This window comes from Schistosoma mansoni (assembly GCF_000237925.1).
Source record: "Schistosoma mansoni, WGS project CABG00000000 data, supercontig 0156, strain Puerto Rico, whole genome shotgun sequence".
NCBI lineage: Eukaryota > Metazoa > Platyhelminthes > Trematoda > Strigeidida > Schistosomatidae > Schistosoma > Schistosoma mansoni.
Window position 1 is genome coordinate 69,227 of NW_017386050.1, and position 14,576 is coordinate 83,802.

At 35.1% G+C, this 14,576-nt stretch overlaps 2 protein-coding genes across 2 annotated transcripts; both read left to right on the plus strand.

Moving 5' to 3' along the window:
• Window positions 1-3,257: 3,257 nt before the first annotated feature.
• On the plus strand, window positions 3,258-5,729 carry Smp_080670 (hypothetical protein; the record flags this gene model as incomplete). The annotated part of the gene is made up of 2 exons (XM_018798054.1): window positions 3,258-3,422; window positions 5,469-5,729. 2 exons carry the CDS (start codon window positions 3,258-3,260, stop codon window positions 5,727-5,729), a joined length of 426 nt encoding a protein of 141 aa, XP_018646721.1.
• A 228-nt stretch (window positions 5,730-5,957) lies between these two features.
• Window positions 5,958-9,935, plus strand: Smp_165640 (beta lactamase domain, putative; the record flags this gene model as incomplete). Its single annotated transcript, XM_018798065.1, has 2 exons — window positions 5,958-6,181; window positions 9,818-9,935. 2 exons carry the CDS (start codon window positions 5,958-5,960, stop codon window positions 9,933-9,935), a joined length of 342 nt encoding a protein of 113 aa, XP_018646722.1.
• Between the last annotated feature and the right edge of the window lie 4,641 nt (window positions 9,936-14,576).

The window sequence follows — 14,576 nt, forward strand, 5'->3', positions numbered from 1 at the left end:
CCACGCTCTAGTCAACGCACTCAGTCGATCTCTCTGGCTCCAAATACGTATGATATACATTTGGTCCCGAACATGGTTATCCTGGTCGCATCTGGTTCCGTGGCTCAATCTGGTTTCGTCCTACGTCTGCAGCGTTTCTGGTCCGGACCTCTACGAACGCAACCTTCAGATTCTGGATACAAACCACTCTGGTGTAGCATGCTAATCCAAACAATCAACACAGTACGTTCCTTCTGGTACCGTTCTACGTCAAAGACTTTTGGTGGCAACTCGAGGATCAACGATCACTTCCTGTTCTGCCAACGCCTTCGTCCTACAATTGCACGTTTCGCGATCAGTCCCACGAACGAAACCGCTACGTATCGAAAGTGTAAACCCTTTCTAGCGGGGGGCTCCTGTAGTGACCGGCCAGTCTCGATAAGAACACGATTGGAATAACGGAAACAATTATTATTATTGTAACCAATTGTACCAGAGATTGTTTTACTGTATTTTTTTAACTGTATCAGTTTCACTTCTTGTTTCGCTATCCGCCTTGTTTGGTTCGAACTTGCTCACGCACTGCCCATATCGCCTGTACCCTTTGGCACGTCTCGGTATTATTTCGATACCACGAGATCGCCAATAAATATACTTGATCTGGACTAGTAAAGCCTTCTAATTTACGGGCTATCAAGGGAACCAAGTCGTTTTTGGACGCGTAATCGAATAGTAGTGGTGATCATAGTCCGTCCACGACTCGACATCCACTACACCTGTTCCAAAGGCAGCACATAATTAACTCGATGTCATTCAAGAGTGTTCAGTGGAGCCACTAAGTCTTTCATTATCTTACCCCCACTTTAAATCCCAAACATAAGTTTCTCAAGTTTACATACAGAAAGGTCGGAAGGCAATACATTATAGCTAATGTCAGCTGTCATTTAAAATCATAAACACGATTTGTAAATCCAACACCAAACTCAAGTATTATTCTCTATGCCTTATCGTGATCTTTCTGCACCATAAAATATCAGTTGGTAACGAAAATTATGTGGTGATAACCCCAAATCACAACACTACCTCGACTTCTAATATATATGTTTTTAGCCAACATTTGCCCTTTTTTCAATCCAGAAAAGCTAGTTTGTCTCGCGAGGGTTAATTATCATGATCAAAGCTATTTTTTCACAGTTATTTCATAACTTTGTATTGCTCATTGTTTTATTACTAGCCACTGTTTTCTGATTTGCTGATAAGTCCCTTAAGGTCATTGATGTATAGTAGGTTGCCGGGTTTTCTAAAAATTAATTTCTCTGTTTCGAACAAGTTTGAGGGTCAATTACTTCTCTTTTGTGTCCTCGTTCATTTACTTATATGTGTTACAAGCTCTGGAATTCAATTTTTCAGATGTTATTTTTGCCACACCCATATACCATGAGAGTTTGATATTTGAAGACGAAACTTGGTTCGTTACATACCACTACATTTTTATACATTAAGCCATCGTTTTCTATCAACAAATAACTGTGCGTACAAACCAAATATCTACTTGTATGTATACACAAAAGTATATATCACGCGATCGTAATTGCGTGATTACGCGCTACAAGTATTGTTATGCGGTAATTTTGTGTCACCTGGCTGAATTACGTCCTTAAATAGAACATCCTAGAAGAGTAGACACTACAACGAAATCCTCCTAATCTTCCAGTTCTAGGGAAAATTTTATCCGTTTCGGGGAAGCCGCAGTCGAAAAAATTGGGAAATTCGGGAGAAATGGCACAAAATCCCCTTAATTGGGAGGTTGGGCTGTTAAGTGAACCCAAACCTTCGTTATTCAATATAACTCAAGTTAATAGTCCCAAGGCTAAAGTAAGGTTTTATCTCTAGGAAAACGTTCAAAAGTACATTTTTTCGCACATGGCTTTTTTCCTGTCAAGATATATTTAGACGTATAACCTATGAACGGTCTAGGAATTGGGAATATTATTATAGTTCAGTTACTTAAGGTATCAGCGTAAGCTTTCGTTACCACGTAAGGGAAATTTATACTAGTTAGCTGTTCACAGAGTTAACTGCTCTGTTGTAAATTCGTTGGGCAGTTATTTCAAGTTCGCCTAAGTAATATCATCCAGTTTGTTCATAAGTGTTAGTAGGATGGCATGACAGTCAACTTTCGGAACGAAAACTGCCTTGTAATACATATAACGACGAGATGCAATTAAACTACCGACTAACCGAGGAATTTTAAAATGTCAGTATATGGTTTGGCGGTGGTTATAGAATTTTTACAGTTTTTATATTAGGGACTGATCCTAGCTAGATCACCTTTTGAGGCTATAAATTACGAAACATCTGTTTAGTCTTGATATTGGACTTCAGCGGTGCACACCTACAACCCTGCAAAGGCAATTAAACCCAGGACTGGCCTCCAGCACCGATTCATTGGTATAAAGGTTAAGTATTCGAAAGCGAAACCAAAGTTCTTGGGTTCTAAATTCTCCGGTGTGGACTTTTGAGGAGTCTCGCGCCAAGACGAAACAGCTGTTTAGTACTTTCTGGTTTTTGGTAGTGTCCTAGCTAAAATCAGTTTGTGACTAAACCATGGAAATGGATAATTGTTGGTTATTATAAGCCAGGGTTAGGCCTGTTTTACCAATGCTTGAGTCATGAATAAATGACACAAGCGTACTTTGGTAATCAGATAGGGAAAATCACCTGACAATCTAATCAAATAATTTCTTTAAAAGGTACTCAATAGATGCCACCGTTTTATATATACTCAGCTGTACAGAGCTTATGCTGTTTGTGACATATCTGTGTATAAACTACCGCAACATACGTGTAATAAATATGTACAATAAAAATCATTCTTCGTCCCTTTTGGAACTTCTTTAGTGAAGTCAAATAAACTAGTACACCACCATGAATCATTTTTTATCTGACTGGGGTGGCTTTTGCAGCATCATTCAGTATTCCAGCCCTTGCACAGATCGAATAGCGAAGTGTGGTGCACATATATTTGATACCTCCATTTACCAATGCTTATGTGTTTAAATAAATAAACACAAATAAATAACACATAATAAATCTAACCATCCTTCGGTAGAATTTACAATTGCTCGTGATTTCCGACTTTCACTGTTTTTCATCCATATTCACAAAGTTTTGCTGTGTTACATCTTTCATAATACTTAGCGTCTCGGTTTTGATTTTAAATTATTTTGATTAGTAAACTCTCCGTTTTATGAAGCAGATTTATATTATGTTATAGGATGTCATCCAAAGTTCCTGTACTTTCTGCCGGTGGTCCTTTGATATTTCGTCAATTATTTGAAAAGGTTTCATCTACATACACTTACTTACTGGCTGACTCACATACCAAAGATGCTGTTCTTATCGACCCTGTTTTAGAAACTGTTGAACGAGATAAAAAGCTTGTAGGTTGGTGTAATTCTTAACTTTTAAGTAAAATAATAAATAAATTTTCGGGTAATCCTAAAAACGTCAAATTTCAGGAATCCTGACTTCTGAAAATGGTTGTGTGATCACATTTTCCTTTTTTCACACAGGTGGCTAGGGGTATCTTAGATCTAAAACCGCTCAAGTGGATTAAACTAATAAATAAAACCGTGTTCACCGAATTAATTTTTGTTTGTACTTTTAACATATTCAACTTTCTGTATGTATGAAAACGGAATGCTAATGATCATAACCCTAAATGTGTTCATTTTCTCAAGTAATCTATTAGTTGAGTAATATGAAAATGAGGCGTAAACAATGGTGTACCGGTTCCGATGACCGTACTTCCACACAACACTGCAATAAAACCCTGTACAACATGATATAGAGAGAAACTAAAGCCAGCGGATATGAACAACTAGTGTAGTGAACAAAAAGACGAGTGGGGACAATCGAATGTATTTAGGCACAAAATTACAGAATATTTCACTGAAAGCTGACAATCATACAGTAAACAATTAATTTGCAAACTATCAATCAATTTTCTCAATCTTGACCGTTACTTCTGCAAATATCAGTCCATCGTCTCCGATTATTATTGTTCATGCATTTTCATACCAATTGCGTTTCGTTCCCGTTCTTTTGTTATCGATCTACTGAAATGCATCCAATACCCTACTATCATCATATACTACTTACGTGGATATAAGTAACCCACACCGCACTAGTACGTAGAAAATGAATGATCAAACCGTGGACACAGTTATATAGAAGTGTATGATTTTTAAAAAAGTAATTACGCTTCATTAAAAATTGCAAAAACAAACGATAAAACTGTTTTCAAAACAATTAAAAAGCTGGAAATAAACAGTAAAGGGCACAAAACAATAAGATGCTCAGTAGTCGTAGTTAGGTAGAGTGAATTTACGTGGACCGTCGTCTTTCGGGCACTGCCTGGGGTCATGGTGCCATACAAGATTTACTTAACAACCCAGTCATTTCATAGGTTAGTCCTTTTTTGATCTTATTGTCTATTATCAGTACAACCAATATAAAATTTTCAATTAGGCAGGAACTGGAATATAATCCAGTCATGTTCATTCGAGTTAGCTGTCTCAAATGTCTTCGTGGTCTCTCCCACCTAACACAAACCTTGATCATGTAATAATTCTAATGTACTGCAGCCATAGTTTGAGATCGTTATTGACGAAATAGTTATAACTTTCGCTTGTCAGCCAGATTTTATTTTCATAATTCATATTCCTTAGCTAAAAGTAAACCAAAGTTATCTCTTTTAAGGTTAAGTTCATAACATTCTACTGTACAGGTGATTGCGATCACCAATTACGTACATATCTGCGATCAGATTTGCAACTGATGGCTTTGTTTTAGCATTGTTACTCTCGATAAAACATTTAATTACCTATGGCTTAAAACTCCTTTTTTTATCTATTTAAACTTACAAATCCTCAGTCGTTCACTTAGATATTTTCAAATCTCATTCCTACCTAGCTATAATTCATTAGTCTAAGCATCATCCTTTCAATCACCAAGTCATAGGTTCGAATACTACCCCAATTTTGGCACCCAACTTGAAATACATAATAATTGTGTGAAAATAAATCCCACTGGCTAAGACCCTTTATATCATCCATGTACATCGGAGACAAACTACTCTACTTGTACGAAACAATACTTTCCTCAAGCTTTTCAAAAATCCTCGTAAGCAAGACAAGAACAAACACAGTTGCGTAAATAATCATACAGATTTTTCACATATTCTTATAAGCTTAGTGTTTTTTAATTCATCAAGCTTAGTGATGAGACATTTACAGTCAATTATCCAATCTTCGAAAAATGGAAAACAAATTCCTATTATATAATGCCTTATCTCTCCCACAGAGTTACCGGAAATAACTACTAAGCAACCATCTTAGGTTTTTAGTGTTTATTTATTGTAGAATAATCATAACTGTTACTTTAGCAAACTATTCACCTATTTCTATTGATATATTGTAATGTAGATATCTCAGTTGGATGTTAAATTGGGTCCAATAATAAATACTCATTTGCATGCTGATCACGTAACTGGCAGTGGATTGTTAAAGCGAATTCCTGGATCGTACAGTGTGCTATCTCATTATGATGGAGTTAAAGTTGACAAGATAATAAAACATGGAGATGTTATTAAGTTTGGAAATTTCGAATTAGAATGTCGAAGTACTCCAGGTAGGCTGGCATTAAAGTCACATTTAATTTTATTTGGAAAACATGTCACAGTGTAGTTGATCATTTTTTTAACTTTCTAGGAATAAATGAGGCAAATATACAGAATTTACTTTTGTTTTCAGTTCATCGTATCCTAAAAATCTATAATGTATTGCATTACTCGTAATTGTAATAGAAGTGAATGACATTTTTATTACGTACCTTTTCAAACTTATAGATTCACTTCGTCGTTATTACCATTAACAATGCCTTATATTGACTTTATAGGGCACACATCAGGTTGTATGACGCTAGTATTGCATTCGGCTGGTGTTGCTTTCACCGGTGACACACTTTTAATTCGTGGTTGTGGAAGAACAGATTTTCAGGGAGGCTCAGCTGCGACGTTATATGATTCAGTTTATTCACAAATCTTTAGTCTTCCAAATGATTATATATTGTTTCCTGCTCATGATTATTTGGGCAACACTATGACAACTGTTGGTGAGGAAAAGACATGTAATCCTCGGTAAGTCTATATATATATATACTATGCGTATAAGGTAGTGAACGACTGTGAACAATATACCTTAAATATATAATATTCCACTTATTAATGGGTATCAAGTACTTTGCTGTTTAAACACACAAAGTGAAATATCTTTGTAGGCAGAATTATTTAAAATAATACCAACTAATAAATTGTCATATATTGTAAATATGATTGCAATTCAACACTTGTAATTCCTGGGCTCTTTTATCATGTACATTGTGTTTTCTTGTAGTCATTTCAATAATATTTAATCCCTAAAGTTCTTTAGCTTATGAAATGAAATGAAAATACTTTCATGCTCCTATAATGTTTTTATTATAGTTTCTCATCTAACGACAATTCTGTGTGTAAAACTGAATAGAATTATCTATGCTAGTAATTGTTACCGTTATGGGGAGTTAGAGGGAACATTCATGACGTGGGTTTCATAATGTGTTGGAGTGTAGACAAAAAACTTATTCCGGCCAATACCTTAACATTGTTTTGTAAACAAGTCATATATATATCTTAACGTATCATGTAGCCAGGATGTAACAATATGTTTTTAGTTTATCACGTTTTCCCCTATCCAAAGAAATGTATGCACGTAAATTGTGTTATTACTTCTCATGAGAGCATTTGGTAATTTACTACCAATGAATTGTATAGTTACATGATTCATTCCATTTGAAATTCATCCACTAGTTAATGTTAACTTTAGCTGATTTCTAACAATCTAGAGGTTATTCTCTAGAGAATCAACAATGGATCTAAATAAAAATATATATGTGGTTATATTAAGCCTATCTTCTTAAAAATTGGCTTTAAAGGCGATGGAATAGGTGGAAAGATTGCTTTTAGACTGGAGGAAATACTAAAAAGGAGGTATCAAGCGGCTGATTTCCCCTCTCTATATATCAGACAAATCAAGCGTGGGAAAGCAGTAGGACCTGACAATATACCAGCTGAAGCACTGAAGTCAGACATAGAAGTGCCTGCAAACATGTTCAACATTCCACTCAGATAGATTTGAGAGAAAAAACAAGGGGCTACGGATTGAAAAGAAGGACACCTCATCAAGATACCAAAGAAAGATCTGAGCAAATGTGAAAACTACAGAGGCATCGCACTACTGTCAGTACCGGGAAAATTTTTCAACAGAGTGTTGCTGAACCGGATGAAAGATTCAGTGGATGCCCAACTTCGAGATCAACAGGCTGGATTCCGTAAGGATCGGCCGTGCACTGATCAAATCGCGACATTATGGATCATCGTTAAACTATATACATATCAACTTCCTTGACTATTAGAAGGCGTTTAACAGTATGGATAGGTGAACATTATAGAAGCTTCTTGGACACTATGGTGTGCCTGAGAAGATCGTCAAAATCATCCGGAATTCATACGGTGGACAACACTGCAAAGTTGTTCTTGGAGGACAGCTGATAGATGCATTCCAAGTAAGGACCGGTGTAAGACAAGACTGTTTACTCTCCCACTTCCTCTTTCTTCTGGGGATTAACTCGACCTCGACATCTGACAGGAAGCACGAAATACAGTGAACAGCTCGGAATCAACTAGATGATTCGGACTTCGCAGATCACCTAGCCCTTCTATCTCATACACACGAACAAATGCAAATGAAGACAACTAGTGTAGTAGCAGCCTTTGCATCAATAGGCCTCAACGTACACAAGAGAAAAAGCAAGATCCTCAAACACTATACAGAGAGCACCAATCTAATCACACCTGATGGGGCAACTCTGAAAGAGCTGGAATCTTTCACGTACCTGGACAGCATCGATGAATAAGGAGAACCCAATTCACACATAAAAGCGAGAAATGGAAAAGCAAGGACAGTATTCCTATAGTTGAGAAACATATGGGACTCAAACCAACTGTCAACCAATATAGGAATCCGAATCCTTGATGCGAACGTCAAGACAGTTCTACTGTACAGAGCTCAAACATGGAGAACTACTACAACCATCGTCAAAAAGGTTCAAGTATTTCTAAACAGTTGTCTACTGAAGATACTCAATGTGCTTTGGCCAGAAACCATCCGCATTACCCTACTGTAGGAGAGAACAATCCAGCTTCCATCTGAAGAGGGAATTGGGAAGAAACGCTGTAGATGGATAGGGCGTACATTACGAAAATCACCAAACTGCATAAGGGGTCAAGCACTTACTTGAAATCCGGAAGGGAAACAGAAAAGAGAAAGATGGAAGAACACATTGCATTGGGAATCGGTAGCAGACGTCGAAAGGATGAAAAACAACTGGAAACAAGTGGAAAGCATTGACCAGGACAAAGTTGGATGGAGAATGCTGGTGAGAGACCTATGCTCCTCCACTAGGGGTAACAGGCATAAGTAGATAAGTGTTGCAATTCGTTATTGTGGAAGAGCCCGTCTAACCTTTGTCCATCGGTTAGGTCACTACATTTAAAAATAGCGTTTTTTAAAAATGTTATAAGATTCGGAAATATCACTAGTAGACATACTAGGTGTAAATTACCCATGGAAATCGCACGGTACTGCCTTTACTACTGAGAGGAATCGCGCACATGGATCTGTCAGGCTGTACTAGCGTAAGTAAGCTGCTTAAAAACAGAACCAGGCTTCGTTGTTGAGTTGAAAAGTAGGGAGCGTAAAAGTTGCAATCTTCAAGAGTTTGAGTGTGTTTTCTGACTTTACGAAAATAGAATATCTAAAAGGGGGGTATATCCGAAGATATAAAATAATATGAGCTTTGAAAAATATATGTAATGTTGTGACAAATAACAGACTCACAGTTTCCGTTTGGCATACTAGACCACATCAAACACAATGTGGATATTCAGGGTTTGACAACGCCTTTGTCTGTAGCATCCTTTTGATTGAAAGTTTCCAAAACCAGGGATGAAGGGGTTCAAAGATATATTTGGAAGGTTGTCAATATGTGGAGAAGCGTCTGATTTAAGCTAGCTACTTGTTGCGAGAGATGCGTAGGACGGCCTATCCAATGGTAATCTGGTGTGGATGCATGACTGAGCTCCTTCAGCTAAAGTGTGCCCGGCTAAACTAACAAGTTCAGTACTAATGTCGAAAACTTAGAGAACTATCTATTTTGGAGGGTCTATTTACTGCTACAATGCAAATTTACTGCCTTATATTAAAATTTATTCAATCTTTCATTTACACGTTCTATATTTTATAAAGATCTATGTAAATCTATTCATTCCTTACTAACTGTTAATGTAAATATCCGCTCTGATCTAATATCAATGTTCCCTAGATCGTCAATAATGATTATTCAATCTAATTAATATCATTATTATCAGAAGGGGTTTTGTGGAGCTTTAGTATTTTCATAGTTGAAAGCGTGAGTCAATTGAAGTTAGACCACCATGGAAAACCTGGAAGCACTGGACGACCGTTTCCTCCTATTATGGGACTCTTCAGCAGTGCAAATCCACGATCCCGCACTCGCGGCCGTCCAGTGCTCCCAGGTTTTCCATGGTGGTCTAGTTTCAATTGACTCACGCTTTCAACTATAATAATTAATATCAGTTTAAAATACAACCAAATAATCTTCAAATACTGTTCTATTCTACTTTCTTTTTCATATTCATTTCTCATTTTAATTTTAGATTAACAAAAACCAAATCAGAATTTATTAAAATTATGAATGAATTAAATCTTCCTTTACCAAAACAAATGGAACGTGCTATTCCATTGAATCTTAAATGTGGTATCAATGATGAATAAAGATAGTTAATTCTTAAGTGAGATATATTCATTCATTTTCTCAGTCAATTTACTTTGTTTAAAAGTGTCCAATTTTACCTATAACATAGTGTAACACTCATCTACAGAAACCATCTCCACATAAGTGACTTTCATTTATTATAAACACCCTGTTTCCATGACGTAACTTAAGTTTTGTTTATTATATTATTTCTATGATATGGAATCGTCTTCCAATGTTTCTATTAGATATTTACTTTAAGCCTAAAATTTATTATCCTAATTTTCAGCTGATCAATATTCAATTGCCTATTTTGTGCACTAACTCTTAACTATTAATATTGCCTTTAATGTATTGATTTTTTTTTCAGTATTTTTCTTCATATCTCTTCTCATCTGTCAATATAATTGATTAAATTATCATTTCGAATATTGATTTATTATTCTTTATTTGTGAAACATGAATTGATCAGTAAGCAAAGCTTAGCTTTTTTAGAAGAAAACAAAGTGAAGTTCATTTGGTAAACATCATCTGATTGTTATATCGATTGCGTGCTCTTCTTAATATATGAACATGCTGATCCCCGCCAATCAGAGAGGAGCGAATTATCGATCAGAGCTATGATATACAAAAGCTGTATGAGCAGTCTTGAGTACTACTCGGTCCTGCTTTCTGCCTAGCCCAGTCAATTAAGTCCAGAACACCAATAACAGCCTCTGCAATATGAATCATTATTCTCAAACATACTGGGTTTATATACCAAACAAACTGACCACATCGTACCATAAAATAGAAAATAACATTTGTGCAAGATTTGGCCAAATGTGGCTGTGAATGTGGGGAACAGTAATTAACGGACTAGGGATAACTCAAGAATGGTGAATCGTATAATAATAGTCTATAGTTCAAAATAAAGCTTATAATTAGAGGAACAGGAATATGAATAGTTTAGTTACTTAACAATTATACAATAGGAAATAGACATATCATATTAGTCCATAAATAGTCCTCAAAGTTACCATTCATAATTCTCCACGGGATACAACATGATGGATTGATTTAGTGTGTTAGGGAAACAGTAACGATTAAAAGCCCTGTTATGTACTATGGTCCGACTCAGTTACACTTCCTATGGTTGACTAGACCCAGTACACAAATGAAATGATTGAGAAGGTATATTTGCCAAACTTAATTACAGTGTACACAAATCATAGTTATGTATACATTTATCTTTCAAACTGAGACAAGGATATGTAGTCAGAGACATTGATTGGGTGCATAATCATCTTCTTTCAATAGCATATCCCGTCTATAATTCCTCATCTACTGTTAGGTCATAAGACGGTACATCAACTATCTGGCTTCTAGAAAGTCGTATGACATGTCAAGACTGCCTGAACAATTTAAAATCATGTACTGCTCTACGTGATTCCATATGGAAGGCGAATAAGTTATCATCATTAACCCTTATGCAAAATTTGTAGCTCAAAGCTGAATGCACAAACATTTTTTCTTAGTTATTGTAGTGAATTAGTCTTAACATTAAAGTGCAATTTAGGCAGTAAGTTGCAAATCAATGCCTTCCCTTACTTTCAATCGTTTGGGGACCCGTTTAGTATTACTGCGCCTCGGACATAGAATCTGATAATATATCCATAAAAAGTAAGTATAAGAAAGTAACGGATAAGTGAGTTATACTTAATTATTTAGTTAGTTACTACCATTTCGATGTCCTCATAAATTTAGTGAATCACTCAATATTATGACGACCTTTGAGCAAAAACTTAGTTTAGATAAGTGTATAAAGGCCTCTATGAGATTATTGGTCCTAGAAAACACACAGTAAAGTAACAACTCAATATCAGATAAAGAATGTATGCATATATGATTGTAATCAATAATATACATTAAGGTAAACAAGTCGATAGTTTTTTATGTCAATCGGTAATTAAAATTAGGGGCGTTGGAACAGGGTGACATCGAAATGACTGGTTCTCTTCTCCTTACCTTTAAAGATAATTTTTTAGAGTCTAGCTATAAATATTAAAAAAGAACAGTGGTTAATTTAGATGTCGATATATGTGAACATATGATGTAGGCGCACCCTTTTCCTACAGATACCTTAAGACGTAACATTCAGAGAAATAAATTATCTCTTGTAACCAGTTTCGAGATTGAATTTACCTTAATGATAACATGGTTACTAGAGCTCATTTTTGTTAGAAAGGTAATCACTGCAGAATTTGTTAGCTTTTATATCCTTAAAACAACAATCATTGAGGATACCATTTTAAAAATTGTCAATATTATTGGGAGACAGGCTTTGAGGACTGCGAAATAGGAAGGTATGGTAAATTGTTCATCATTGTGGCGACAGTCAAGAATAACGAATTCAAACCACAGTTGTTTTAACGTTATTTGTACGGTACATGACTTCATGTTAAATGTTTGTTCTGGTTTTCGGTATGATAGAGATTTGTAGCTTAGGATGAGGTTTTAAAGGAAGTTGTGCTTTCTGAGCTGGATGGTGTAAACGTGACGCGTACATTTCTAGACAAAATCGATATTCTGAGGAAGCCATGTTCTATGGAAATAGTATACATCGTTCTACGTACCTGCCGTGTTAACTGACCCTGAATGTTCAGCATCATCATATATTGAAATTCTGAAATGTATTTATCAATAGTTCAGTGGCAACATTCGAATAATTCCCGATGGTTTCAATCTTGTCAATCAAAACTACTAATAGTATATGCATTTTTATCGATATATATATATATATATATATATATATATATATATGTTGTTCTATCACTAAGTGAACAAATAGTACGTCTAAGTGACAATAAAGGTGTATTTTCAAATGTAAGTCTGATCACTTATTCGTTAGTTATGTTGGTCAAGGTTATCCACAATTTTCCATAAGTGTTTAATGTTCAACATTTATTGGATGGGTGTAATTTTCGTTAATGATTTCATTTCAAATATATAACTCTCACTAGATTTTCGTTTTCCATCTACCATGTTAAGCTATACTAAAACGATATGTTTACATGAGACAGTAATTGGATTGTTGAAATGAAACTTCTAGGGTAAATTACACTAATGTGCAACACTCACCTACTAAATGAACTGTAAAATAACAGATACATCACGTTTATCGAATATTGAAAAAGGGTAGTGATAATCTCACTTGTTATGTTCGCTAGTTTTTAAAACAAAATAGATATCTGAAAATGGGAAGTTATAATATTTATATTATGAGATAATCATTGGGTTAATGGTTTAGGGTTTATGAGAAATATAAAATTTACAGACTGAGCAGAAGAGAAACCAAGCTTATTTCTTATCATTGGAGCAGGAATAATAGACTTAATGAACATTTAGATCTTGATGGTTCCTCGAAAAAAATTTCTGAAGCCGTAGAAATGCTGGATATAGTTTAACTAGTCAGGAATCTCTAGAAAATTTTGAAAAACTATGAATCACATTTTCATGATTTTGAGAGGATAATAGCTAAACTTTTTATCGATCTTAGTGTTTCTTTCAGATGCTTCTATAATCTCGTTAATACTCTTGTTTTCTGAATATAAACTAACCTTTGAATTCATATCGCTTCCATACTTCTCGCGTTCTGTTTACTGTTCTGGGTTCAAAAGTATTACACTACTAGAGACTACGAAGTCGATTACAAACCAATCACATACTAGAAATATCTTAACAACCTAAAGAAATATGAAGAAATAAGATTTAAACTGTTACTTTCTGTGTATTAAATGTACTTGATTTCCAGTCTGAAAAATTTTGTTACCTTATATACAATGACATTATATCCCAACTATTTGGTATGAAAATATCACGTGAGCTTCGGTACTCTAAGGTATTGAGTTCGATCCCCTGATGAGTTAATCAGTCCTTAGCTAAGAATTTAAAACCATTCACAACTTCCATGTTTTCGTATGTATTTATAACCAACGTAAACTTGAAAAATACTTAATGTTTACAATTTTTGTATAAACAGTTCAATAACTGGTAACCTTACCTTATGAAATCACTAGAAATATACATATGTCACAGTCCTGTCCAAAGCCTGCAAGGTATGAAACGCTTCAAATATAACATTGTTATCAGGAACATAATTTAGTAACTTCAGTGATATCATTACTACTGGAGTTCTTGAAAAATGAAGGACGTTGTTAGTAAATACTAATTTAAACGTTGTTTGATAAATACAACGCCATTCTGTAGTAACCTCCTGACATTTACTACGACTATTCCCGAACGAAGTATTCTCTCAAGGAATATCAACCAACGATTTAAAACGCTCGAGTCAAACATGAGCAGAGCTCTGTCAAATTATTCCTTAGCATATTTTCATTCTGTTTAATAAGGAAGTTCAGAAATTATGTTGTAGCAACTTGACTACTAACAAAGTGTAAGTAGTAATATTTTGTTGCAAAACTACTGATGGGACAAGCGCACTGAGAATAAATTTGTTGTAAAATATACTTTCATTTGGACTGACAGTCAAAATGAAGTAAACATACCATTAAATTATGCAGCACCAGTTTTGAAGTAGCATTATATTACGTCAAGTGAAAGAAAAAATCTGATATTTTTCAATCAATCTAAAAGGTGAATTATTTATAGTTTAGCTCAAA